We start from the raw sequence: 27372 nt of genomic DNA, 5'->3' as shown, positions 1-27372 counted from the left end.
CTCCAAAGAGAATGAACCAAGTCATCCAAAATCTTGGTGCATAACTGTTCACCTGAACTCAGTGGGTGTACAGGAGTGCCCTAAGAATCTGCAGGAGACAAATACCGAGGTGGAGTGGTTAAAATCCAGCCAAGCCACAGCAGAGCCTAAGGGGCAGTTGCAGCTAGCTGCTGCAGGTGCTTCCCTGGGCACAAGGAAAAGTCAGAGTGAAGCTGGATTCTAGAACTCCTTACAATGGAGCAGCATAAGCATACTCCTTACAATATACCAGCACTTCAGCAAGGTAATTTTTATTTTAAAAAAAATGACAAAACAAAAAGAATTAGAAGAATTTTAATAAAATCAACAAGTTTACATTTGTACATCTTGTGGATTTGGGACCCACTGAGAGGCGAAGGAAGCTGTGAGGACAGAGGTTCCCGTGGGAAAGCAAGCAGGAAGCAAGGGGCTGCCCCCGCTGCGCGACAGGTGCCGTGGGACAGTGTGACCCAGCACCCACTTCTCTGTGCTCCAGGGGTGTCAAGCACGGCTCACAAAGCCTCTCTCTGCTCTGTGTTCACACCCGGTGCCCACAGCCTAGGTGGCAGGCCTACACTAACACCTGGTACGCAACCGCAGATAAACAGTTCCCCAAATGAAATACGAGTGTGAACCCATCTCAGCCCATGCTGCTCTGACTAGGATGGCTGCCGGGGCCTAGAGGGAGGGAGAAGGCCCGAGTTCCGCTTGGCATTGCACCACTCATTGGAGGGACAGTCACAGGCTGTGAGAGGACCATGTGTTCATCTTTAAAACGGGATTTGAGAAACGGCCCTTGGGAGAGTGTGGGGAAGGTGAGGGAATAGGATTCCTAACACGGGAGGTGATTCTCTGCCTTGCAGAACTGTTTGCTTTAAAGGATTCGGTGGGGGTTGGACTGTTCAACTTTGTCAACCAATACTCAGAGAAGAGACTAGTGTCCCCAGGTTGGGAGTGAGCAGTCATAAGCCCTTCCTGAGACCACACCCATCTTGTGCAGGGAGAATAGCGCTTTCAGGTTTGACTTTACTCACGGGGCAACTTGTTCTTTGAGGATTAATAGCCAATCCATAGACTGTGATGACACACAGTGAGAAGAGTGTTCTCAGTCCATCCTTGGGACACAGTGGTGCTGCAAGGAGACTTCATTTATTCTTAGACACTCCACACACACAGGGAAAAGGGTGTCAGTCCCTTGAATAGTGACAGATGCTTTTACTTCCTGGCTTACTCAGGATCCCAAAAGGAAAAGAAATACACTGATCATTCTAAGTACAGGAATCATTCTGTAAAGAGTGGACAGTGAGGGAAGGTCTGGCAGGGGGCAGGGGCGGGGTGTGTGCTCTGGGGCCATCCTGTCAGCCCAGGAGATGCTTCCTGTCAGGTATCATCGTAGAGGGTGTGCTGTCTGTCCTGGGGATGGCTGGGTGACATGGAAGAGGGCAGTGAAGAGGCAAGAGCTGCAGCTTGTCTGTGACACGACACAGACACACCAAGTCTAGTTGGTCACGGATGAGACCTTTCCTTTGAGGGTTCAGGAAAGCTCAGGGCAAGCATAGAAAGTGCTGGCAGATCAGGCGGCCTGGCCAGACTGCCGCCCACGGTCCTGCAGAAACACCCGCGGGAAGAACGGGTGAGCAGCGCTGCTGGCTGCCGGCTACAGGGCGGAGGCCAATGCCAGCCTCTCCTGGAAGGCTCATCGGTTTTATTCGTCACATTTCCCTTTGCATTTCCCAAGTATTCAGTAGGAGGTACATTTTAATGAGGAAAGAGATATCTGTAATGACTATGACTGAGGAAATTCCAAATGAGAGAAAACTACAGATAGTATGAATTCAAATGAAAACATGTAGTCGTGTATGCCCATCAAGGTGTTTCCAGTCAAGTGCATGAAAACGAACCTGTCCCTGGGCCATCACAACCTGGGCCCCCTTTCTGTTGCAGTCTTGAGGACAGGCAAAGCAGCTTCCCACTTAGGTCTCTTTTTTCCCCCTTACATTTGTGTATTTGTGTGTGTGTGTGTGTGTGTGTGTGTGTGTGTGTGTGTGTGTTGGTTCTCTGCTTCCACTTGAGGGGGACTGAATTCAGGTCGTCAGGCTTGGTGCAAGTGCCTTTCCCCACTGAATCATTTCACCACCCCGCCTGCTTCCAGCTTTATCTGTTTCTACAGAGATCTCTGTGTGCCAGGCAGTCAGAAGCATGGGACTTCACACCAAGTGAGTGGTTAAGAGAACAAGACAGAGGGTTTCTGAGGTTGACAACTGGATGGGAAGAACAGAAACTATGTCCACCTTAGGGGCAGATGCGGAGCCTACGTGAAGAGCACACCTCCTCGTAAGGCGAGGTGCCCACCTCAGGACTCTGCACCCTGGACACTCGCCTGAGCTAGGTGGACCTCATCTCCAGACCCCACCTGTGTCCAGATCACCCAGGCTACACTGCCTGCTCTTCAAAGTTGGCTTGTGCTTTGGATGACTGTAACCTCCTGGACGGGTAGTCTCTGGCCTGTCACGATTCTCAGGGTTTCAGGCCTTTTCCATTTACATTCACACAAAGAACAATCAGTGGTGAGGAGCCCTCGTTTCACAGGGATGGCGTTTCCCTGGCACCTGGGTGCCTTCCCTTTGTTCTGGCTGGCACAAAGCAGGTTTGGAAAAGAGCTCAGAATCCCCTTTGCAGCCTGGAACCATGCTTTTCAAGTCCGAGTACCAGGGCTGGGTGTGCTGGGGGTCGTGTGTCTGCTGGCAGCACAGTGGGTGTGCACAAGCCCTCCGTTCGGGTACCTGACAAACACAGGCTCACCGAAAGGGTTCTGGCAGAGCTGGCACAGCTTTTTCTCCGAGAGCCGGACTGCGCTTCCCTTCAGCTTCATCTGCAAACAGAAAGCAATAGTGAGGAGGCTGCTGAGTCAGGGTAGACGCGCATCCCACTGTGGACTATGACCGTCGACAGGACTGCGCCCCATCAACTTCTTGACACAGGACATGAGGAATGGAATGACCATTCTTTTGTTTGTTTGTTTGGTTTTTGAAACAGGGTTTCTCTGTGTAGCTTTTGGAGCCTGTCCTGGAACTCACTCGATAGCACAGGCTGACCCTGAACTCACAGAGATCCGCCTGCCTCTGCCTCCCAAGTGCCGGGATTAAAGGCATGCGCCACCACCGCCAGCACAGAACCATTCTTAATGAGCACACAGAGAAGGTGGCAGAGTTGCTTTCCTTTTATTTTTAAAGATTTATTTATTCATTTTTATATGTATATGTGTGTGGCTGCATGAGTTTACATGCATCACATGTCTGCAGAAGCCAGAAAAGATCATCAGACCACTGGAACTAGAGTTGTGAACTACCATGTGGGTGCTGAGAACTGAACCCTGGTCCTCTGCAAGAGCAGTAAACATCCTTAATCTCTGAGTCATCTACCTCTCCAGTCCCTGGAGTTAGTTTTCTTAAAGTAACCACTGTGTGTCTGGAAAATTCTACAGCAATGTCAAGGCATTGACTGTCTTAACCCCGGACTGTCATAAAGTCATGGCTATCAGAGCTGAGTGGGACCAAGCAAGACCCTCATTTGCAAATAAAAAGCAGGACTCAAATTAGGGACTTGGTCACAGTCACTCAGTTAATTAGTGGCACATTCCCACATCACAATTTCAGTTTTGAGAAGTCAGTAAGAAACAGCACCTGTCACTATTGGCCCTAGTCTGATCATGAAGACTTGAGTTGCGTAAGTTAAGGTTTCTTTATACAAGCTTTCCATCAGTCTGGGCAAGTAAGTCCACTGACAGGGGTAAGCAGCAACTCAGGGAATTCTCCTGCACCAACTAGTACCCTCAACGTGCAGTCCTGCAGCCTGCCAGGGTTGGTACTAGGAAAACACAGATAAAGGTCCCTGCCCTCAAAATCTAAAAGTAAGAGAGGAAGTTGTCAACGCACACACAAGGGATGTGGGTAGGCAAAAGACTTAAAGCTTAAGGCTTTGAGGAGGAGAAAAACAGGCAAGTCCAATGCTGACTGGGTATTCACAGAGAAAGAGGTCACATACTGCAGGTGGTGGGGTCAGCATGTGCCTAGGATAGGAGGTAAGACAGCATGCTACATGGCCAGGACATGTGCTGGGAGTCAAGAAGGAATCAGAAAGACAAGAGGGGAGACTGAATCTCCCAGGCCACAGCTTCTTAAGGAAGACCTCTGTGTGGGAAAAGAACATGATTCCTGCTCTTCAGCCAGCCACGTGGGGTTTCCAGAAATAGAATTCATCTTGGAGAAGAGAATGTGAGTTTCTGAACTGGCCTAGGAGATACTTCTGGGCTCTTCTGTCAGAAAGCTCAGTTTTCTCCTCTGTGCAGTACAGAGGACACCAGAAGACACCACACATGATGCCATAAAGTGCTCCAAAAGGCGTAAAGAATGTGTCTGGGGAGCATCACTATTCGGACACTACTCGCCTTCCCTACACATTCTCCCTGGTTTTGTTTGTTTGAGACAGGGTCTTGCACTGAAGCCTAGACTGATCTGGAACTTACTGTGCACCCAGGATGACCTTGAGGTCCTGACCATTTTCCTGCCCCATCCTCTCAGGTGCTAGGATTATAGTGAGTGAGCACACGCCACTTCTACACACTCTCATGATTACCAGTGTCTGAATGGAAAATGTCTCACTGATGCTGCCCACCAGTGCAGCCTCTGCCTCTGCCCATATAGAGCTCTGTATCTTGGTGGTAGCAATCAATACGTGTAGAGTGGAAATAAGAACTAACCAAGACCATGTTATCGTAGGTTAAAAACTCACCTCTCATGCAACATGGGCTCACAGAGAAGCAAGCTGGCACGAAGGCTGGGCACTCACCTTATCATACATGTAAATCAGGTTTTCTGATCTGGCCAGGCCAAGAGCCATCTGTGTGGTCCTCCTGGCATGGATGCTGTCCCTCATAGCCCCCGTGAGGAACGGGCAGAGAAGCTGCACCGACCAGGTGTCAGGCAGCAGCTGGAGGACCTGGGTGGCATCAAACTCCCTGGCGTGGTGGTTCAGCAAGTCCACAGCAGCCACAGTCAGCTCATGGGCAGAGGGGCCTGCGCGGAGGTACATGGCAAGCAGTGTGTGGAAGAGGCGCTGACGGCAGGCTGTGTCCTGACCCTCGGAGCCCCACAGGCAGTAGTCCTCAGCAGCAGAGAAGTCCCCCATCTCATGCACCAGGATGTGCAGGGCCTTCTCGTGCTCGCCCAGCTTCCCGTGGAGGATGGCGCTTTCCATGGGCAGGCCAGCACCCTGGATCTTCTCTGTCAGACAAAATTGGCACTCAGTAACAGACTGGGCTGGCTGGCTGAGCTCACCTGCTTGTTCCTGCAGCCTCAGCAAGAGCAGGCTATCTGGCTACCTAGACATTGCTAAATACTGCCACCTAGATGGTTGAGGGAGGTGGCTCCTTGGATTTTCCCCTGGTGACTCAGAGTCATAGAAAAACTGAAGAAAGACCCCACTGCTGAGGTTCAGGAAACAAACCAAGCGGTGAGTCTAGTCTCAAAAGGCCCCTCAACATCACTGGCTCCTGGTCTGCAGTTAACCTAGCACCACTCTGTCTTCCCAGGAGGAAATCTTACAGCTAACACACACAGGGGACCAGCTGTCCCTCTGTCCCTCTGTGCTCAGGCTACTGTAATGTTTTCAAGTTCTGTATGCTTGAGATCACCTCCGGAGGACTTACGATACAGTGTAAATGTGGCTGACTATAAGGCTATGATATTTAGGGGGAAATATTTTAAACCACATTTGGTTGAATCTGCAGATGCAGAACCCATGGATAAAATCCAAATATCCACTTTACTCAAAAGACCATGTTCAACCCCTTTATTCCAATTAAAAATATGCTTCAATGAAAGGAACAAGGTATTTTTAAAAAATCTTGTCTGTATTATCCAATGAGTTTCTGGAACAGAAATGAAAACTTTTCCTTGTCCCCCCTGCAGTTAAGCTTCCAGAAAGTGACACAGCCCCGGGGCAGTGTCAGTGCTGATCAAGGCTCTCCCTTAGTGGGCTGATGGGCTGAGTCTCAGGACCAAGGTCACTTTGCTCCCCTGTGGGCTGTGAAACAGGGGACAACACAAGATCTTTCCCTGCTGCAATGGGCTATTCCCAGGACAACGCTCAGCTGAGGGCCAAGGTTCATACTAAACGATAGGCCCTGGTATCTATCTGGCACTTGGTCACCATGGGCTGCTCCTCAGGCCTGATGCCCCAGGCAGATATTACCAGCCTGGGGGTAAAGGGCTGGCTGTACAGCCTGTGTCAAGTACAGCAGCAGCTAGACACCATGGCACACATGCCCCACCATTCTCCTCACAGTGGAATGGCAGGAAATAATTACTGAGAGGCTGCCTTATTTAAGGCACAGACAGGTACAAAGGTAGGAGATGGGAGCTGCACAGGTTCTATGCTCAGACTATGACATTTTCCTGAAGGGCTTGAGCACTGCAGACCTGGGAAACCCTTGGGGGTTCACATGACCCCGGCAGGGATACTGACTGATGAAGGTCCTGAGATCATTAGAAGGATCTGAATCCTTAATCCAGTTTTAAAGCTCAATCTAAAACTCATCAGGTCAGCCCTGAGGAAAAGGGGCTCAAGGAAGCACCCCATGAGACCCAAATGTTGTACTTTGGGACAATGGCTTCCTGTCTCAGCCCCGAAGAAGTCTCTCACTGGGATACGATCTCATCCTCACCTTTCAACAAGTGGATGTGGTAAGCGTCAGACTTCTGGAGCAGCCTCCGGAGTTTGACCTGAGTCTCAGTGGCTTCTACGTCCTTGTGGCCAGTGGCCACCCTCTGCCGCAGCACTTCTTCCAGGTAGAGGATGGCCAGGTGGGTGTGGTACTCTTGTTTCTGTAGAAATCAGGGATGTATCAGACACAGTGTTTACATGAGAGAGGCCGTGGTAGATTCTCAAATACAGTGGGCAGGCACCATCAGGGCACTGGAAAACTCCCAGGAACCCCAACACAGAGGGAGGGGTTACAGTCAGGTTGCTACAGTTTGGATGCTGAATGTGCCCCCAAAGCCCATGTGTTAAAGAATATCCATGGGCTGCTACTGGAGGGTGGGGGTGGGACTTGGAAGGGATGGAGCCAATGGGAAGGAGTGGGACCAGGACAGGGACAGCGGAATGTCAACAAATGCCTGGCCCTGACCTCTTGACTTTCCGGGCACAGCACTGCCCTCTTCTGCCAAGATGCTTTATCAAAAGGAATGGGACAACCTGCACAGATGGAAAGCTCTGGGGTTGTGGGGCAAAAGAAACCCCTGTTCTTCCTAAGTTAATTGTCATGACGATGGAGAGATGACAAACACACGTGGGGGACACATGAAGGGTTACTTTTCATTCTGGGGGGCAAAGGCTTTAGGTATTCTATATATGACACAGACAGCTTCCCCGTTTCCTTTGAGGATAATAACAAAAAGAAAAGAGAGTGGAGTGGGTGTGAGACGGGAGATAAACACGTCCACCTCTGATCCCTCTGGTGTCCTTCACAACGGCTCATATGCCCTCAGGTAACCAACAAGCACAGACTGAGTGACCAGGGCACATGACCTGCCCCCAAAGTGACGGTCAGGTTCCCCTTCCTCAGCTGTGAGTGACACTGCAGCCAGGGACCTTAGTCCGGGCTCCGAGTGCTCACCTGCAGTCTCCTGTCGATAACAAGATGCTCCAGATATTTAACCAGGGCTTTAGGGTATTTCTTAAGGCAACTAATAATGTCATCCGGATTAAAACGAGTCTGCTGCTGCTCGTCCAAAGGTCTCTTGGTGAAAACTTGAACTCCAATCTGTAGAAAGAACAGCAATTCAGTTTTCTTCATCCCTCCTTCAGTCATGTAACATTCACGCTTTGGCTAAAATCGTGCAGAATATGCTGAAGTATTCAGCAGGGGCAGCTTCTCATGTGTCACACTTATCTCAAAAATTTGGAAGAAAACAGTCTAGCAAGAAGTCCTGAGAAAGACCAACCAGAGGGCACAATGCAGGCAGGAGTGAGGCTGGCACTTGTGCTGGGATTCTTCTAGAGTGACTGGAAACTACAGAATGGAGCAGTCCCTGGTAAGAGGCCGTGACAGCCACACAACCAACTCTAGTGCTGTTCGGATTATCCTACTAAGACTGTCCCTTGCAAAGTTTAAGCGAGAAAACCCAGAAAGTAGGAAAACGCAGTGTGCTCTCGGGTCTCTGAACACGTTGTCTGGCTCGCAGATCATTTACCGCACTTGGCTAGTCCGCCATCTGAGTCTGGGGTACCTGAATGGCTTCCAGGCTGCCTTTCCATGTCTGCCACGAGGAGCACCCTGGACCAATTCTGCCTTCTGAGGAAATACTAAGATGGCCACTACACCTTGTCGGGCTCCCCTGTGCACTTACATGTGCAAGTATTATTGCATGCCCACAGGTTTACATGCACACATACCCACATACCCTGTGAACCCCAAACACAAGAAACGCAAACACAGCTACAAGTCTGGATTTGTGTCTTAGCTCTGCTTGCCTACATGACCTTGAAAAGGTCTGTTATTTCTTTGTTTTTCCTTTTGTTTTCTGTCTTGTTTCTTTGTTTGTTTTCTTATTGTTGTTACTGTTGTTTGGTTAGTTGGTTTTTCAAGTCAGGGTTTCTCTGTGTAACAGCCTTGGCCATCCTAGAACTTGCTCTGTAGACCAGGCTGGCCTTGAACTTGCAGAAATCCACCTGCTTCTGCCTCTTGAGTGCTGGGATTAAAGATGTGCACCACCATTACCCGGAAAAAAGGTCTGTTAACCCCATTTGTGAACCATGCCCTTCAAGAGATGACAGAGGCCATGTGGTGGGTCACCACGGGGCACACAGACTGTGTGTTTGGCTGTGACTGCCCAGTGAGTGGAAAGGACCTAATCCTTTCAATGACATTGCATTCACACCATAGGAGCATGTGCTGGTGTGTTCTGTAGGCATGTGTAGAGGTAAAGGAGGAGTGGAATAAAAAATACGCAAGGAGGGGCCAGTGAGCTGGCTCAGCAGGTAAAGTTACTTGCTGCCAAACTTGAATGTCTGGATTCAGTCCCTGGGACATGCATGGTGGGAGGTGAGAGCTTCCGCTGTCCTCTGATCATCGTACATACAGTATGGCACATATATGTACATGTACGTGCACAAATAAATCAACGTAAATTTAAAAATGTTTCAGGATGGATGGAATAAGGGCTCTGACCTGGTTCAGGAAGTAGCATGGACAGCAGAGGAGTCTGCCCTGTCCTGCTTTGAACGTCTCTGATCTTGTCTCTCCAAGCAAGTCAAGGAAATGGGTGTTATGCTTGCTGCCTTTGTGGGGGTGACCTGTGGGGCCTCATTAAGGTCTGTGTCCTTCTGTCCTGAGCATGCTGCCTGGCTTAGAGCAGTGGTTCTCAACCTGTGGGCCACAACCCAGGGGTCGCATGTCAGATACGCACATTATGATTATAACAGTGGCAAAATTACAGTCATGAAGTAGCAACAAAACAATTTAGTGGCTGGGGGTCAGCACACCACGAGGAACTGTGTTAAAGGGTCAAAGCGTTAGGAAGGTTGAGACCCACTGCTCTACAGCCAAGAGCCAAGAGTTGCTCTTTCACTATTGTCCTGTTTCAGCCTCCAAGACGAGCCAGGTAATGTTCAGGCCACTTCCCACCTCCATGTCCACAGTCTCTAAGCAGGAGTGATGGAAAGAGAAGAGGGAGATGCTCTTCCTGATGTGGCCCAGACTGGGGACTACTTCTTGCAAAGGACCAGGCTGTGCAGGGTGACAACCTGCGCCCATCCCAGAAAACAAAGTGCAGACTTCTGTTTCCCAGGAGTGAAGAGGGAACTGTAGTGTTTTCAAACACTGGGAACATGCGCAGGCTAGTCTGCTTACACTTCTAAGAGAGGCCTCTGCAGAAAGAGGGTTCTATGGGACCTCTGTAGCAGCAGCAGACTGTGGCATGTGCTCATGCTCAAAGGGAGGGATTAAAAGGGGCACAAAGTAAACAGGGGAGGAGAATGAGTGTAGCTTTTTCTCCCTCTTCCACCTAAAGTTGACGAGGCGTCTGGTGTCTCACAGCAGCCATTCTGAAGAGGATGCATTTATGGAACACAAACCTCCTCACTTTTCTGCAACAGCCAGTCAGCATGGGTCCACACCAGCTCTTGGTCTAAGCAGTAGGTAAGAAAATCAACGATGTACTCATACAGGTCTGAGCGTGTGGAATCCTGGATGTCCCCATTCACAATGTTCACCCATAACTGAGAAGAAATAAAAACCAAGAAAATTTAAATCCAGACTGTTATATATCTTGTAGAATTATCTTAGAAAAACTTTGTTCTCTTACTCTCTTAAGACTTTTAAAAGACACAGGGGGAGGCATCCCTCACGTGAAAATCTAGACTCTGAACATCGGTAAGCATGTTTGTTGACAGTGCACCTGAATTTCAAGGCTGCAGACGGGTGGCTGGCTGGAGTGGCTCTCGCTGCCCAGGCACTACTTCAGAGTCTGAAACAATTCTGGTCCTTAGCATTTTGAATAAAGGGTGCTGCCCCCCCCACCTACAGTACAGAAAGCTGTAAATTCTTAGTTAAGTTTCAGGTTTTTGTTTTTTGAGAAATAAATCTGAACATCCCAATGTGCTAAAATCTTTTTGTGACGATGTGAGATGATACTAAAAGTGAAAAATTCCACACCATCAAACTTGGTTTTGAGCACAGACTTATCAAAAGTATTGTATAATTACTTTCATGCTATTTGTATAAGACACAAGTGAAATTTAGTTTAGGCTCAGGTCTTTGGTCCAAGACATTTCATTTCGTACATGCAAACACCACAAAATCTAAAATAATCTGTAATTCAAAATGGTGGTGACACCCCCCATGAAAACTGATTAGGATGCTCAATGTGCATTAGTTTTTTCAGTCCTGAATTCAGTTATTAAATAACTGAATCAAAGGTCCACTGAAAAGTATTGATTTTTTTTATGGAACTTTCGCCACTTATGAATATTTACTCCATATTATTCAAGTATGCAAATCTTTCTCTATAGCTGTGCTAACATCATCATAACACACGTGCAGTAATTCTAAAGATGCTGCTACCATGTCTTAAAAATAAACGTTTTGTCTGTAATATCCAAATCTGCTCTTGGCCTTTGAGGCATGTGTTGATGGAAACTCATTTTCCTGTTCTCTTCGCTCTGCAATTATGTTATTGTGACATGTTAGCCAAGTAGCCACAGACTAGACTCACGAAGGCATGGCCAAAGCCAGGAAGCCCACGTTACACGAGCTCACGAGGAAACTAGCACCCAATGCAATCTGAGGCCTAACAGGGCAGACGGAGCACATATCCCCAGGGTGTGAGAAGATGCTCTGTAAAGATCAATGGAAAGCTGTAAGGTGCAAGCCAAGAGGCAAGGCTAACAAATCGATGCCATTCAACTCAGGCCCAGCATCCCTGCTGGCCTTCACACCACAGCTCCTCCACAGAGCAGGGGCATGAACTTGACCAGCTGTGGTTCTGTACTGATGCTGTGAAGGAAGCAATCGCCCAGTTCACTGGCAATGGTTGCTGTTATTAACAGTGGAAATCATAAATGCAACCGTTACTTGCTGCCTTAATTTTCTAAGGTGATGTCATATGCCTACTGGCTCAGCAAAACTATCACATTTTTAAGCTGATTTCATAAAAGTCATAAAAAGCAGGGGATATTAGCAGTTAGGAAGAGCAGGGAGGGGGTGGGCAGGGGGAAGTTAGATATAGATTACTAAAATACAGTTAGAGAAATAATCTTTAGTGTTCTGTGCTCAGTGGGGTGAACAGAAGCACTGTTTACAGAAGAGGTCTAAGTTTCCCACTGCAGAGAGATGGGGAACCATTAAGAAGGTGGGGACACCAGTGACCATGACTAGGTCACCTTCCACTGCAAGCACATGACTAGCAGTACCCAGAATCCAAGAAATGTGTGCATTACTATGTGATAATTTTCTAAATACACACTGATGTGTATGAATGTGTCTGTGTGTGCATATGCCACATGTGTGCAGTGCCCACAGAGGCCAGAAATGGGGGAGGGGAGGGTCAATCCCTCAGATCTGGAGTTAGGAGGTTGTGAGCCACCCAACACGCATGCTGAAATGGACTCCAGAAGAACAGCAGCTGCTCTTAGCTGCTGAGCCACTGCTCCAGGCCCCCTTTTCATTTTTTAAAAGGAAATCTGCCTTTTTTCATTTCTTCAATTTCACAAACTCAAGCGTGGTAATGTTCTTTAAGGAGATTTAAAAATATTACTTTTTGGTCTTTTTGTCAGGAACAAGTACAGAGACTTGCAGTCAACACTTCCCAAGGAGTTCACTTTTGAAAACACTATTATTTTTGTTCTCTGTAGAAAAGACCAGATCAGGCAAAAGTGGTTTCTATTGATGGATGGGTTTTCAAAAAGTAACACAAAATTAAAGGTTATTGGCCTTTTAATAACACTAAAGTGTTTTGTTTTTGTTTTTGTTTTTGGTGTGTGTGTGTGTGTGTATGTGTGCGAGTGCGTGGTGTATGTGTAAATGTGGAAGCCCCGTGTGCCTCAGTATGCATATGGAGGTCTGAGAACAACCTGCCGAAGCTGTTCTCTGGACACCATGGGTTCTGAGGCTCAGACTCAGGTGTCAAGCCTTGTACAGCAGGTGCTCTCACCCACTCAGATCTTTCTGAACTCACCTGAACAGCAGAGGCATCTTGTTTATTGTAATGATACAGCAGTCCTAGGGCAAAGTACCTGGAAAGGGAAAGGATGGGAAGGATAAGCAAGAACGTGGCACAGTCCGGGACATGCACAGCTCATGCTCTGCCCATGGGCTTCTTCCCATTCAGCAGGTGACCCCCGGAGAGGTCCAGTCCTTCCCTTAGAGAGCCACATCTCAAGACATTCAAGTGTCAGCTGGAACCGTCTCTTTGAAATCTCTAGGAACATTAGGTGACTTTTTACAGACAAAACATCCTGAGCCACTGCCACCAGGTGTCAGTGTGCACTCTGGATCTGAAACCAAACAGGCTGAGGAGCACTAATCTGCAACGTGAAATCTGAATCATGCCAACACATGAAACTTTAAGGGCAAACCCGATGATTAAAAAGCTTAGGGTATTTTCTTTTTCGTGTGTGTGTGTGTGTGTGTGTGTGTGTGTGTGTGTGTGTGTGTGTGTGTGTGTGTGATCCCAAGTGTAGTCTGCATGTGTTTGGGGGCATGTTCCTATGGAGGGAGGCCAAGCCTTGCCTTCAGCCATCTTCCTCTATCACTCTCCACTCTGTTTCGTGAAGTCGGGTCTCTCATTGAACCTGGAGCCCAGCAGATTGCTTAGTCTAGGAGCCAGCAGGTCCCAGGCAGGCTGCCACACGTGCCCAGCTTTTGTGTGGCTTCTAGAGTCTAAGTTCCAGTCCTCATGCTTGTATAGTGAATGCCTTATCCACAGACCCTCTCCCCAGCCTGTTTCAGGTCTTGAAGCATATTAGATTTTAGGGTTTCAGATTAGGAAACTGCTAAAGAATACAAAAAAATTCCAAAATCTGAAAAACTCTGAATTTGGAAACTTTTCTGTCCAGGCATCTTGGTTAAGAGATATGCAACCTCCAACCACCATTCCATAATGTGTTCACTGCAAGCTATGGAAGGAGCTAACACTGCCAAGGAAGCCCAGGCCACCTCAGCCATCAAAGGGGATCTGGCACGGTGGCCCCACATCTTCACTAGTCCTTTTTCATTTTAAACTCTAAACAAAAGTCACATGAGGTCTGGAGAGATGGCTAGGCTCTTAAGCAGAGGACCCAAGTTCAGTTCCCAGCAGTATGTCGGGCAGTTCACAAAACCTGCTAACTCCAGCTCCAGGGGACTAACGCCCTCTTCTGGCTTCTGTGGGCACCTGCACTTATATGCACAAAGCCACACAGAGACATGTACGTAGACAAAAATGAAAATAATCTTTTTTAAAAATCATATATAAAAACCCCATGGAGTTGCCAGCCCTAAGCAAGCTGGCCACTGTGGGTTCACTGGCTATGGATTTAGGGCTGCCTACTAACTGTCAGGCATAATGAAGGCAGTTCAAACGATGATCAACAAGATCAAGAAGGCTCAGCTATTTATTTAGGCACCTAGCTAACCAATTTGGTCATGAGTGACTCAATTGCACTATTCCTACCAAGTATGCACATCTTGTAAGGGTGGGTCCTAGTCTGACAACAGGACATTCTGAGTTCCTGCATCTACTAACAAAGCTCATGGTAATTCACATTGTACTCTCCAACATGAACAAGCACAAGAGTGAAGTCCCCCAAGGCCGCTTAGACCAGGAGAACATCGCCATCCAAGGACCGTTTGATGTCTGGTGTCACAATGACTTCTTGGTGGTTGCTGCCTGGACCCTTGAGAATCCAAACACAATGCTGGCTCAGTCAGTCTCACAGCATCCCCTTGAGGGGCCTCATGGGGTACCAGAGGGCTGGAGAGGAAGGCCTACCACGTGGGGCTGAGAACACTCACTTTTTGTGCTTCTCCAGCCAGGCAGCACTGTCCGTCAGCAGGCAGAAGTTCTCAGTGACCAAGAGGTCCAGGAGGCTGTCGTGGTCAGCCTCTGCATACAGCTTGAGCAGGGCCGTGTCTATGTCTTCCTTGTAGCCATTTGCTACCTCTGTGCAGCGGACTTCATTCAGGTAGCTCATGAGGAAGCGCTTGCACTTGGCCATCTTCTCCTGGTCGCCTTGGGTCAGCTGGTTCAGGTCTGCATACTCATGAAGAGGAGGGTGAGACCGGGTGAAGGAAGAGGAGGTGGGCAACAGGAAGGGGTAGAGAGAGATCAGCTCCCGGACATCCAGCTGGCTGCTTCTGCAATTACAGTGTCAAACTAAATGAAGCAAAGAGAGAGAGAGTACACATAGGCACACAAACAACACTGGAGGGCAGTGCCTGTCGGCACATGTCAACGGGGCGAGTGTGTCCAAGTGATCATCCTAAGTTGCTAGTGCCAGTGAAACAGCACCAAACCTGATTCCAAAGAGTAGAGACAAGGGTGAGGAACATATACAGATGACCGGGGATCGCAACATCAAGACACCTGAGCTGTGAGGAAAACCCAATGAGCCCTGGGATTCCTTGAGCAAGAAAGACCCATCCAAAAGCAATGTGGCATCAATCTGAGCCAGGACAGGGTCATGGACCTTCAGAAACCAGTATCTTCCTGATACTAAATTCCAAAAGGTTGCTCAGTGGTGGTTATAAGGGTCTTTATCCTAACCTGGTTTGTGCTACTACTATCCAGCAGGTAGGATCCAGGGCTGAGCACCCTACAATGTACCAGACAGCCCCCACTCAGAAACACGCTGGTGTGAGCAAAGGACAGACACGAGGGCAGGTGTGATGACAAAAGTGTGCTTCCTACACACGTGGGTCAGGAAGACCCAGAGCAAGAGAAATGGAGAGAAGACAAAGAGAGGAAACGAATGCCTGTGAGGGCCCACAGCAGAGCTCCACAGCTACAGGACCCATCAGAACGACAGACGGTTGTCCTAAAGACAAACTCACTTCCTGAGTGGGCTAACTGGGTACATACCATCCTGAAAGTCTACAGGATGATTTAAAAGTTTTTATAGGCTGGGCAGTGGCAGCATACACCTTTAATCCCAGCACTCAGGAGGCAGAGCCATGCAGATCTATGTGAGTTCAAGGCCAGCCTGGTCTACAGAGTGAGTTCCAGTCAGGGCTACACAGAAAAACCCTATTTCAAAAAACCAAAAAACAAAAACAACAAAAATGTTTTATAGGTTTTCCCAGAAGCCCTTGCTTTCTCTAAACTTAACTTCTAGTGAAACCTCTGGAAAGGAGGCAAGAATAAATGGTCCTCAGAATCCACTTTAGCAATCCCACTCCAGAACCCTGCTGTCCTGGCTCAGGAGCCCTGCCACCTTCATGGACTCTCCTCAGCCTGCCAACTCAGGAATTGGGACAGTGGGCCTTCTCAGGCGGGTGGTGGAGCCCAGGAACCACCCTGGAAGGTGTGAACTACCACAAACAGCCCTTCCCATTCCTACCTGCATCTCCATCTGGCCTAGTCACAATCCCCCCCTTGAAATCACACAGATGATGGAGGTTCCCAACAGAGGGGACACTGAGTGACAGTCCTGCTACCAACACTTCAAATTACCTGAAGAGCTCCTTGGCTTCCAGGAACTGGAGTTGTGCAAACTGTATAAAGCCTGCCTGCTGCAGAATCCTCCTGTACATTACCTGTAAGGAAACACAGATCAATTATCTCCTTAAAACCATCACCAAAGGGCTAGGCTGCATTTGTCAGCCACAACCCAATTTACCGTAATCCACAGAGATAACACATTACTAGCTAAAGAAAAAAATAAAATGTACTTGAAAATATGGAATTATCCCTCAGTAGTGAAAAGGCACTGGTTCCAGATATGTTGGTATCCAGAGATACCAACATATGCTCAAGTCCCTCATATAAAACAGCATTGTACCCCATAGCATCTATGCACATCATCCTACATGCTTTAAGTCACGTCTAGATTATCTGTAATACCAAGCAAGTTGTAAATCCAATATAAACAGTTCTTAAACTATGCAGTTTAAGTATGATGTCCAAGAAAACAGTCTGAACGTCTTCAGTACAAATGCAAATCTTTCTTCTTATGGTACTTGAGGGTGGAGCCCAGAGCCTCGTGCATGCATGGAAGAGCTCTACTGAGCAGGAGCTGAACACACACACACACACACACACGCACACGCACACGCACACGCACACGCACACGCACACGCACACGCACACACGCACACACACACACACACACACACACACACATCTTCATAGGTTTGTATCCATGAACCCCTAATGTACTGCCTCACCCCTCTTCTCCTCAATCCACTAGGCTTCTGTGACTGCTTTAACCTTTGGTTGCTCAGGTGGAAATCAACAACCTCAGGAATTTTGGCATCATCTTCTACTCCTCTGAAAGTGACTTTGCAAAGTATTTCTTATAACATTCCTCAGACACAAGGCTAGTTCAACTTAAGTACTACATAGACACATGGACCCTCTTAGCCGAAGCTGAGGAAGTGCTCCTATCTCTTGGAAATACTCCCCTCACATTAATAAAATAACAGACTGGTCTACATAGTGAGTTCCAGGACAGCCAGGGCTATACAAAGAAACCCTGTCTCAAAAAGCAAACAAACAAACAAAGCCCATGTGCACACTTCAGGAGAGTGAGTCCCTTCCTCCCTTCTCTAACTGTCCATTTCTGAGGTCTGCGAAGGTTCGTCTGAAATGGAGTCGGGACACATCTTGTTGCTTGTTCTCGAGTATGCCAACAACATCATCCTAGCACTCTGTCTCCCAACTGAAGACGGTTTTCATCGCTCTCTTTGATACTAACTCTTCTTCTAACCTAGAATGCCAAGAGATCCTTGAATATAAGGTATGCCCACTACTACCTGGGCACCTAATCACCAGCTTATCAATTCTCTTCTATTAATTCAGGAATTATTGATCTGAAGGATTCCCTGGTCCACTTTCATTAAACAAATCATTGTCACTCACTGCCCCCACCCCATTTTAAAGATGAGAAATTATATTTAGAGATGAGTTTTTACTTCCAAGTGACTAAAGTAATAAATGATTAAGCCATGATCTAAAGCCAGACCTCATCAACACATTCTATTGTTTTTTTAAAACAATCTTCTTCTCTCAAATCAACTCTAAAAGGTTTTTCAGCGGTGTGTGTGTGTGTGTGTGTGTGTGTGTGTGTGTGTGTGTGTGAATTGTGGATTCATTTGGATTACTGGGGATCAAACTGAAGTTCTTGTGCATGCTGGGCAAGTGTTGTGCTCCTGAGCTACACCGCAGCTCACTCTGGTTTTAAAGAGCTCTCCAAGCATAGCAACAGCTCCTTTGGGGCACTGAGATCAGCACATTGCTTAACTGCTTGTCTCCCTTCTCTCCATCTGCCTTTATGTCTCTTCTCTGAAAACAGCCATTTCTGACCTAACAACTGGACTTACTATACCACCTTATAACAATACTCAGAAAGCAGAGTCCTGCTGCCCACTATGCAGTTCTGTTTCTGGAAGTAGAAATAGCATGGGTCATCCTTGTAGCAAAAAGGACCTATCAGGTGTGGGGGAATTCCTAGCTATAATCAGGCTTGCTACAGAGAAATCAGTGACAGCAGCATCTTCCTGAGGCTCCTAGACTCAAATGCCCTGACCTCCATGCCAGGAGGGAGACAGAACCACCACCAACTCCTAGGTCTCCATTAGTAAGGAGGCTGAAGTTTGAATGAGTCATCAAAGTCACCCCCAAATTCACGTTAACAGTGTTTGGAGGGGCAGTGCACTGGATGCAGACAGCTCTGGATGAGGTCATGAAGTCCTCATAGTGGCCTTCTTGTGACTGAAGATGAGATCAGAGCCAGTGCATTTACTCTCACTATATGATGCCTTGGGGTTGGGAGGTATGAGTTAGACACTGGCTTCACAGGAGCAGCATGAGCTGTAGAAAATATGTCCAGAAAAGAGGATGGGGAGCATCTTTTGAAATAGTGGTATGTGCATGGGACTGCAGATACACACACACACACACACACACACACACACACACACACACACACACACACACACGGCTGTTTGCATAGCTCAGGGAAAATAACACCCACATAACAAGAGAGTTGAACTTGCTGCAATACAGGGAGGAGGCAGGGGTCAGATGCAGGCTGGGGAGCAGGAGAACTCATGTGATTTCATCGGGTGTTGGCTATGCACCTTTGCTCTTGTCAAAGAGGGCAGAGGAGAAAAAGCAAAATTCCAGGCACAGAACATTGAAAACCTCCATAAGGAAATGCTATATAATGTGAGTGCTCTGCACATGGGATTGTACCAGGCCAGCACACCCCTTCACCAGCAACTGTGACACAATGCCATGGCTGCACACTGCCCGTGCAGCTCCTCTTCACTCAGCCACAGCCATGCCTGCCTGCACTGTGTGGATGCGAAAGGTAACAAAAGTGGCAGCAGTCAGAGGTTTGTGCCTTTGTGTTTGCTGCCCCCTGCTGAATGCCAATAGGTCAGTGCCACTTCAGCAAGTTAGGAGCAGGGATGAGAACTTCTCAGTGCTATCCATCTATATGACCCAGGCTCTTCTCATTCACTGGCAGAAGCTACCCTTTGCTCTATGAGGCAGCTTACATCCAAACACATCCTTTCCGCCACAGCAATCAGTCATGGGTAGAATCTGACTGGCTGTAGTTTCTAAGCACTGTTAGTGATTGCTTCTCCTGATAATAGAATTCTATACGACACCACGGTTTTGGGTTGTTTGTGGAGTTCTGTTGTTGCTCTTTCTGTAGCCCTGGGGATTGAACCTAAAGCCTCACCCATGCTAGGAAAGTGACGTCACTTTTTACTTGGAGACAGGGTTACCCTAAATTTCCAGGCTGGCCTTGGACTCACTCTGTACCTCAGGCAAGCCTTGAACTTGAGGCTCCCTTAACTTAGGCTTCTAAGTAGCTAGCTTTACAGGTCTATGCCTCCAGGTTCAGCTAACATGTTTTAGCACTCTCAAGTAGGTAGAGTGCCCTGAATGACACATCTGATCAAGTAGGAATTTTAGGGAATGTGACTGATTTGGGGTGTATTTATATCAATAACATTTAAAGTTAATATTTCTTTAGTGTACTACGTGTTCTCTCCTGGCCATATGTAGCAATCTGTGCTTGTGATTCCTGTACTTGGAAGGCTAAGGTTTTCTGAGGAAAGGAAGTGGCTGGGCTCCTGCAATGAGAGGTACTTTATCCACATAGTGGGCAAAGTATTGCCTACAGATGATAAAAGACCGACTCTTCAAGAGGACCCAACCTTTTGACACTGCAATGTGACAATATGTGGTCTACAAATGCACTGGATTGCATGTATCCTGGATGCATGTGCCCCGCCCCCACAGTCTACAGGGAGGACACACATGCAAATTAACTGAACCCCAACAAATACAAACTCTAAAATCAGAGACCAGTGGCCTGATCTCACTCTGCCAGTTTATAAGGATCACGTTCATAACTGTTCTCAGAAGGTGACTGAAGAAGGGAGTTGATTTCAAATACAGTCTAGTGTATCAAGTAAGAAACTGACAAGCTCACCTTCCCATGTTAGCTGTGCAATTGCAGGAGAGCTGTGTGGTTGCTCTGCAACCTGTTTCCTTACCTATGGCAGGTGAGATGTGTTAACTACACAACGGGTACAAAAACTCTGCACATGGTCTTATGTAGAGTGAGCCCAATGCATGTGGTTAAAGCCAAATGCTTCCAACTTGTGGCTTGCAGGCATGCTTTCTTGGGACCAGTTAATTACCAACCTGAAATTTCTCTTTTGGAATGTTCCTCCGGGCTCCTTTTGCTAAAACCAAGGCCTCCTCCACTCTCCGGCTTGCTAACAGATCCTGTATTTGTTTTTCCAGAGGTAATGGAACCAAGATGTAAACTCCTTTACTTGTGGCAACAATCACTCTTCCTGAGGGAAGAGAAGAAAAACATTAATGTTGTTGGAACGGGAAGAGCATTGCCTCCCGCAATGCATTACTGCAATCCTCATGCTCAGCCCTTATCTGATCTGCTAATCACTCCCACCAGCTTCTCCAACACCATCCCAAACGAAATTATGGTATGATGCCTCCCTTTTCTTCCACCCACACTGACAACTGTTGGGAAGGGCAACCTTTAACATCACATTGCTAAGGAATAAAATGTGCTCTTTATCCCTTTTTCTGTATGAAAGTGCCCATTGATTGAGAAACCCAGAGGAGACAAATGATACAGAGTCCAGTGGAGCTGTAGCTCATGGAACACTACCAAAAACTCACTGATAATCTTTTCCTTCCAGAGTTGGTTTACATAAACCAAGATTGTCATGTAATACTTTGAACTGTGAGATGATACTTCATGCTTCCTGTCCATCCATATACCACCTAGTCTTTCGGTTCACTTGCTGATTTCCCTACTATCCTGCCAGCTCTCCTTGCCCATCATTGTCACCCTTGTACCCAAGACCCTCGACAGGAAGTCTGTAGAAGATCAAGACTGCAGTCCAAGCTAGCTCCTTCCACTGGGCTTTCAAATTAAACTCTGATCCTTCTCCTAGCTCAGCAGTCCCTATCCACATGAAGTAGTTAACTGATTTCTTCTGGCTCTGTATTCCAACCAAAGTGGTTTTCCTTGTTTTCTGGCTGTCTATTTGGAACCACTCTTTCTAGGAGACTCTTTGCTCCCATAAAAGGTAGGCTACACGGGCTTCCTCCATGTCAATAAGCCCCATGCAAGTGTGCACCAGTCAATGCACAAAGTCCCACAACCTGCGTACACAGTCAGCCCCCTGTATCTGCAGATTACATGTCCACAGCTTCTGAGTCTGTAGGTTCAACCCACTGGGGACTGAAAATAATTTGGGAAAGAAATGATTGTGTCTGTAGCCAAACATAGGTAGATTTCTTTTGTCCATATTCCCTAAACAACACATGAAGTAACAACTATTTAAATAGCATTTGCATGGCTGTAAGTGGTATAAGTAATCTAGAGATGATTCAAAGCCAACAAAAGTATGCGTGTAGGTTCTAGGCTAATGCTAAGCCATGCCACTGAAAAAGGGATCCTGCAACCTGTCCATGTGCGTACCAAGGGACGACGGCACATGTTACTCCAATTCATGTGTCAGTGCTTCCTTGGCGCTGACCCCCGTCGTGGTGGGGGCTACATGTCTCACTAAGGTTGTACCACAGCATCTTAGACACCAGGAAGGCGATGTTTGGAGAACAAAAATATCTTCAAATGGCAAGTACAAGGTATGAATCTAGATTAAAAATACTCAAAGCTATTCTTTGGACATGAATATGGGCAGGCTAGTAGATGGTACTACAGAACCAACGTCAACATTCTTAGCTATAATGTTCTTAGGAGGTTTGTGTTGAGGTAGTCAGTGTCTTCCATTTCCTTATGAGCAATGCTGCAAAACACAGACCGGCTTCTAGTCTAGGTGAAGGGACTATGGTGGTTCATTCTGTCTCTCACTCAGTTCTCTGAACGGTTGAAAATGGTCAAAATGGGACAGAGGGAAACTGAAACTGGAGCACACGGCACTGAGGCCACTTGCCAACTGTGCCCAACCACACTGTAGCCTTGGCGTGCCCCTCCCCTTGCTGTACCAAGGACTCACTTGTGGGACCTCTTGTTCAGACACACCCTTTTCTCTGATAGAAGGTTCTGCATACACCTGCTTGGCTGACTCCTATTCGTCCTTAAATGTCACCCTCAGGAAGCCCTCCCTGATTTCTCCAGGAATCAGTTCTTTTTTTGCACTCCCCAGGGGGCCTACTCCATCTCCAGCTGAGTCTTAAACTGCTGTGGCTCTTTACTGAAATGCCTCTCATGCCCTTAACCGTGTTGTTCCCGAAGCACAGAAACTGCATTACAACGGTTGTCTTCTTTTCTTTTTAAAGATTTATTTCTTGTATTTGTGTGTGTGTGGTGGGGGGTGCACATATTCAGGTGCACACACACAGCGGTGAGCAGCCTGGTGTGGGTACTGAGAACCAAACCTGGGTCCTCTGCAAGAGCAGCAAGTGCGCGTGAGCACAAGGCATTTCTCCAGCTGTTTGTGTTTCTTCTCTCAGCATGAGGCCCAGCTCCTAATACGTCCCCAGTATCATTTACGGTAGAAAGACCACAGAAGGCCTGGAAAGAAAATGCTGTTAAGATTTCTATTTTAACAGGTACCTTCAAAGTCCTGCAGGATGTGGCCTTCCTTAAAGGGCAGGGTCTGTTTCTGCTGCTGATCCAGCATGCTGTGAACCGTGATGAATTCGTCATCGAGCGCTATGACATAGGGGAAGCACACGGCCGCCCCAATCACATTCTCCGACCAGTGCACAGGGGCACGCTGGGAAATCCCAGCCACGGTGGCAAACATGCCTAGAAAAACAGAAAGGAGGTGTTGTCAAATAACTATGAGGTGTTCTTTGCCATAGAAATGACCGGGTGAAAAGTAACTGGCTCACTCGATTCTCCAACAGGCTTGCACTTCAAAAACAGTAATAGAATATACTCCTGTGCGAAGAACTATATGACTTCATCACCATGAAGAGAACCACCTTATTCAGGATGCATATCATGTCTGCTTGCAATTACAAATGAGATTTTAAAATATCTCCATTGAACTCACGCGCCCATTTATAAATGACATGTTCCCCCACAGGAGAAAGAAAACTGCTCAGGAGCGTGGCAGGCTTTCTTCCACTACTTCACCTGGCTTCTATGCTTCAAGCTCTTTTTCACACATTTGTTCACACAGATTTACTGAGCACCTACTGTATGCCAGGCACTCTACTAAGAGTCCATTCAGAAGCTGGCTATGCTTAGAGTTGGTTTTACCTCCTTATCACTGAGAATATATATATGCTATAAGAACACATATGCTATAACACAGAAAACTGGTTTGTTTATTCAAGACAGACTGCTGTAAAGCCTTTGTCCATAGTAAACTTGTGACAGTTTATCTATACTGTACATAAGGCACTGATATTAGGGATTACTGAGATGAATATTTTGACCAAGAGGCATCTATCCATTTTAATTTTAACTTTTGAAAGCATCACAGTGTTGCTTCCAAATGATTAGACACCACGAAAGCAATCAAGCGGCTTCTGTTATAACAGGGGGTGGGAGAGGAGGCAGGTATAAAAGGAGGGGTTGAAAGCCCCATTGCTTTGGGTCTCTGCTGAGGTACCACATCCTAGCAGGAGCATAAAGCAGGAAAAAGCCACTTACCTCATGAGGCAGGAAGCAAACCCAGAAAAGTGGGGAGGGAGGAACCTAGACGACCCGCCCCAATCCTTCTAAGGCCCACCCTAAGTCTTCCCTCCAGATTCCACCTCCTAGAACAGTGGTTCTCAACCTGTCAGTTATGACCCCTTGGGGGTTGAATGACCCTTTCACAGGGGTCACCTAAGACCCTAGGAAAAAAACACTTACGTAACAACAAAATTATAGTTACAAAGTGGAGACGAAATAATCTTATGGTTGGGGGTCACCGCGACATGAGGAACTGTATTAAAGGGTGGCAGTGTTAGAAAGGTTGAGAGCCACTGTCCTAGAGGACCCACCACTTCCCAGTTGTCACCTGGAGACTACAACTCTAACACAGGGACCCTCTGGTGACACACGTCCTGATCACAGCAAACAGTAATGCCCAAGTACACAGAACAGCATCAGAAAACACCGGCGGAGTGCAGCACAGCGATGCGTGAAGACCACGCTGGGGATGCTAGTGCTGTCCCTGGAAGTCAGCCAAAGAGGGCAAAACGGAGAAGAAATGAACAGCACAGCTGGTGATGTGATGCCGCCTCCAAGACAGGAGGGAAGTACAGACTGGCAAAGGGATGAGCATGAGCGATCCCAGAGATTCTGCTAAATTCTGGGTGAAAAAGCCATGTTCCGAGCAACGAGACTCCAGGATAAGATGGAGATTCTCAACACTGCCAGTCAGGGTCACTGCACTTACCCTCTCCAGGGAATCACACAGTGCAGAGGCCCTGGCTAGTGTTTCTGACATAAAGAGGGCAGAAGACAGATGCCAAGAACTACGGCTTCTGCAGCTTCACTGGAGTGAAGGAACAGAGCCGGAACGGGCAAACGAGAAGGAACAGAGCCGGAACGGGCAAACGAGAAGGTCCAGTAAAGTCAGAAAAGCACCCCCTAGGAAGAGGCTACTAACTAGTCTGTGGCTAAAGTGCCCTAGCTAACTCTCTTCTGGCCAAGCAGGTGATGAAGTCTGTTGCTTTTACAGTACTACAGGAGCCCAGGTGTTGTCAGTACACAGCGTGGGAGATTTGGAAAGGGCACACCAACTTTTAAGACCATTCTTTTTGGCCATGCCCCTTCCAGGTTCGAGCCCACCTGTGATCTAGGCCCACGTAACATGAAGCACAACCGAGTTATTTCCCTTGTCTGAGAAGCGCCATCATCAAAGGGTATGGCTAAAATAGTATAAAAAGTTAGGTAAACTTGCCTCACAAAAGGTCAAGCATGATCTCGTATGACAAGAGCAGTCACAAGTTACACTCAGGGAGAAAGGCAGAAGAAAAGAATAAAAATAGGTGTCATGCTAAAAGGTGCATTTATAATCTCGATAGTAACTTGTTTGAACTGTTGATTTCCAGAGCTGGGTGATGATGCTATTTGTAGAACCTATAGTTACAGAAGGTATATGTAAGAGACCTTACAAATACCCTTTCTATGTGCTCATAACTGCATTCACTACAGGCAGAAGGACAAGTAAGTACGTCGGTTAGCATTTAGCATGACGCTCATGTAGATGACACATAACAGACGACTGTCACTCCCTTTAATCTAGCACTATAAGCAAGAAAGGAACACGAGAATCTAACAGTTTCCCCGTGAACCCTTCAGAACCAGAGCAGTTGGGGCGACACACGAGGACAGGTGGAGTGAAGTGGGAATTCCAGATAGACACCCAGGGCATGAGGAAGTCGGTGTCTATTAAAGGCAGCCCCTGAAATCAGCCAAGAGAAGGGCTCTGCCTACAGTTTATGGGCATAGTGGACAGTCACATAAAAAAAATAGCAATAGAGTTGCTGCTTTACATGGTGAGACATGAGACCGTACAGGTAATATCAGAAAACACAGGTGACTTGTCTATAAACTGGAAGACAGGGAAGCCTCCCAATTACGAATCAAAATCATAAAGTAATAACTTAAAACGTCGATACATTGGATTATACAGCACTTTGTAAAAAGAGATTTTTGCAAGGCAAAAAATGGAAACAAATACCTATAATTGGCAAACACGTTGGTATTTCAGATATATAAAGAATACCAAACAATACTAGTGATAACAGAGGGTCTGGGGTGGGGGTGAGGTTCAATGAGTGGTAGGACATGGGCTTGGCATGGATGAGGAACTGAGTTTAGTCTGTAGCATGTTCGTGTACACACATACATACATACACACACACACACACACAATTAAAAATAGACAACAAAACAGGTAATCCCTATTTATAACCTAAAGAAGCACAACCGACTCCTAAACATAAGGAATCCTCAGCGTTGCTCACAGGGAAATGTGCTGTGCTGCCAAAGACACAAAAGTCTGGCAGCACACTCTGATGGCCAAGCCTGGGGGAAGAGCATTGCCAATGTCACCAGGGAGACTATAAAATAACCCTTACCAGGGGAGACATGGCGATACCCAGCTCAGCCCACATACATTCATCACACTCAGTGTAAATCTGCTGAAATAAAAAGCAAAACTACTACTACTAATAATAAACAAACAAACAAACAAACAAACAATAAATAGGTTACCTAAGGAGGAGGCTAGATGTGGGCAGGATACAGGCTGGGTCCTCTGTGGGGATCTAGATCACAGAACTTGCAGGAGGATGCACATGAAACCTTGGTGTGGTGGCAAGGTGACACTAAGATACAGAAGGATGGGTCCTAACATGATCATATGATGCAGTTATCCTAAAAAGGTGGCATTCCCAGCACTGTCCATGCACAAGAGCCCCCGCATCCAGACCCTGGTCTGTAAGCAGCAGGGCTCTGGGGAAGAGTGGCTTGACACCAGGTCTGGGGCAAGAACATATGAAATGTGAAGCCCTCGGATTTCTAGAGACATGGCAAAGTAGCTCAAGAATCCACCATGTAAGCTCTGTTAGGAGTGTTAAAAAATATCCCTAGTTGATAGATGAGACCTTAATGTCTCACCCCGACTTCACACACAGTTCCTAGGGGATGCCAAGTGGTTAAGGAAGGGAAAGTTCGCTCCCCAGAGGCATTCCCAGTGGTAGATGAAGGGAAGAATAGACAGAAACACAGTGCTGCCTACTGTTAGGCATAATGATGGCATGGACCAGGCAATGGTCATCAACAGCCAGTCTCATCACAAAGGGAGGAAGCCATGCAAACTCCCACAGAGGTACCCACACTATGAGGTTTCTTGCCTCCCCCACAAAGTAAGCACAAAAACCCCTTACATCTCCTAGTTATCTGCTTACAGTGAACAGAGGTCTGAGGGTCACGGAGGAATGTTAAACCACTGGATGGGGATGAAGCTATCAAAATTCCAGAGTGTAGGGAACCACCCAACTCCTTCAGCAAGGGGAAAAGGAAAAGCTAATGAAAAAAATGAAAAGAGAGGGAGGGACCTAAAGAAAAAATAAAATTTGTCAGCCAACTACAGCGTATGAGCCCTGGATGGTACCGAGACAAGAA

At 47.2% G+C, this 27372-nt stretch overlaps 1 protein-coding gene across 4 annotated transcripts in view; it reads right to left on the bottom strand.

Moving 5' to 3' along the window:
- Positions 1 to 317: 317 nt before the first annotated feature.
- Tgfbrap1 (transforming growth factor beta receptor associated protein 1) overlaps positions 318 to 27372 on the bottom strand; it is a 57154-nt gene continuing 30099 nt past the window's right edge. For all 4 annotated transcript variants that reach the window (XM_052744985.1, XM_052744983.1, XM_052744984.1 and 1 more), the window contains 10 exons: positions 22852 to 23046; positions 20442 to 20596; positions 16230 to 16312; positions 14573 to 14914; positions 12756 to 12813; positions 10156 to 10299; positions 7697 to 7843; positions 6743 to 6902; positions 4867 to 5300; positions 318 to 2890 (listed from right to left, as the gene is read on the bottom strand). In XM_052744985.1, the coding sequence (XP_052600945.1) occupies positions 2714 to 2890; positions 4867 to 5300; positions 6743 to 6902; positions 7697 to 7843; positions 10156 to 10299; positions 12756 to 12813; positions 14573 to 14914; positions 16230 to 16312; positions 20442 to 20596; positions 22852 to 23046 (1895 nt within the window). In that variant the 3' untranslated portion in view covers positions 318 to 2713. The remainder of the gene's footprint in view (positions 2891 to 4866; positions 5301 to 6742; positions 6903 to 7696; positions 7844 to 10155; positions 10300 to 12755; positions 12814 to 14572; positions 14915 to 16229; positions 16313 to 20441; positions 20597 to 22851; positions 23047 to 27372) is intronic.

This window comes from Peromyscus californicus, unplaced genomic scaffold (assembly GCF_007827085.1).
Source record: "Peromyscus californicus insignis strain IS unplaced genomic scaffold, ASM782708v3 Scaffold_19__1_contigs__length_69161282, whole genome shotgun sequence".
Taxonomy (NCBI): Eukaryota; Metazoa; Chordata; class Mammalia; order Rodentia; family Cricetidae; genus Peromyscus; species Peromyscus californicus.
The sequence above is the reverse complement of the archived record's forward strand: the minus strand, read 5'-3'. Positions and strand labels throughout refer to the sequence as shown.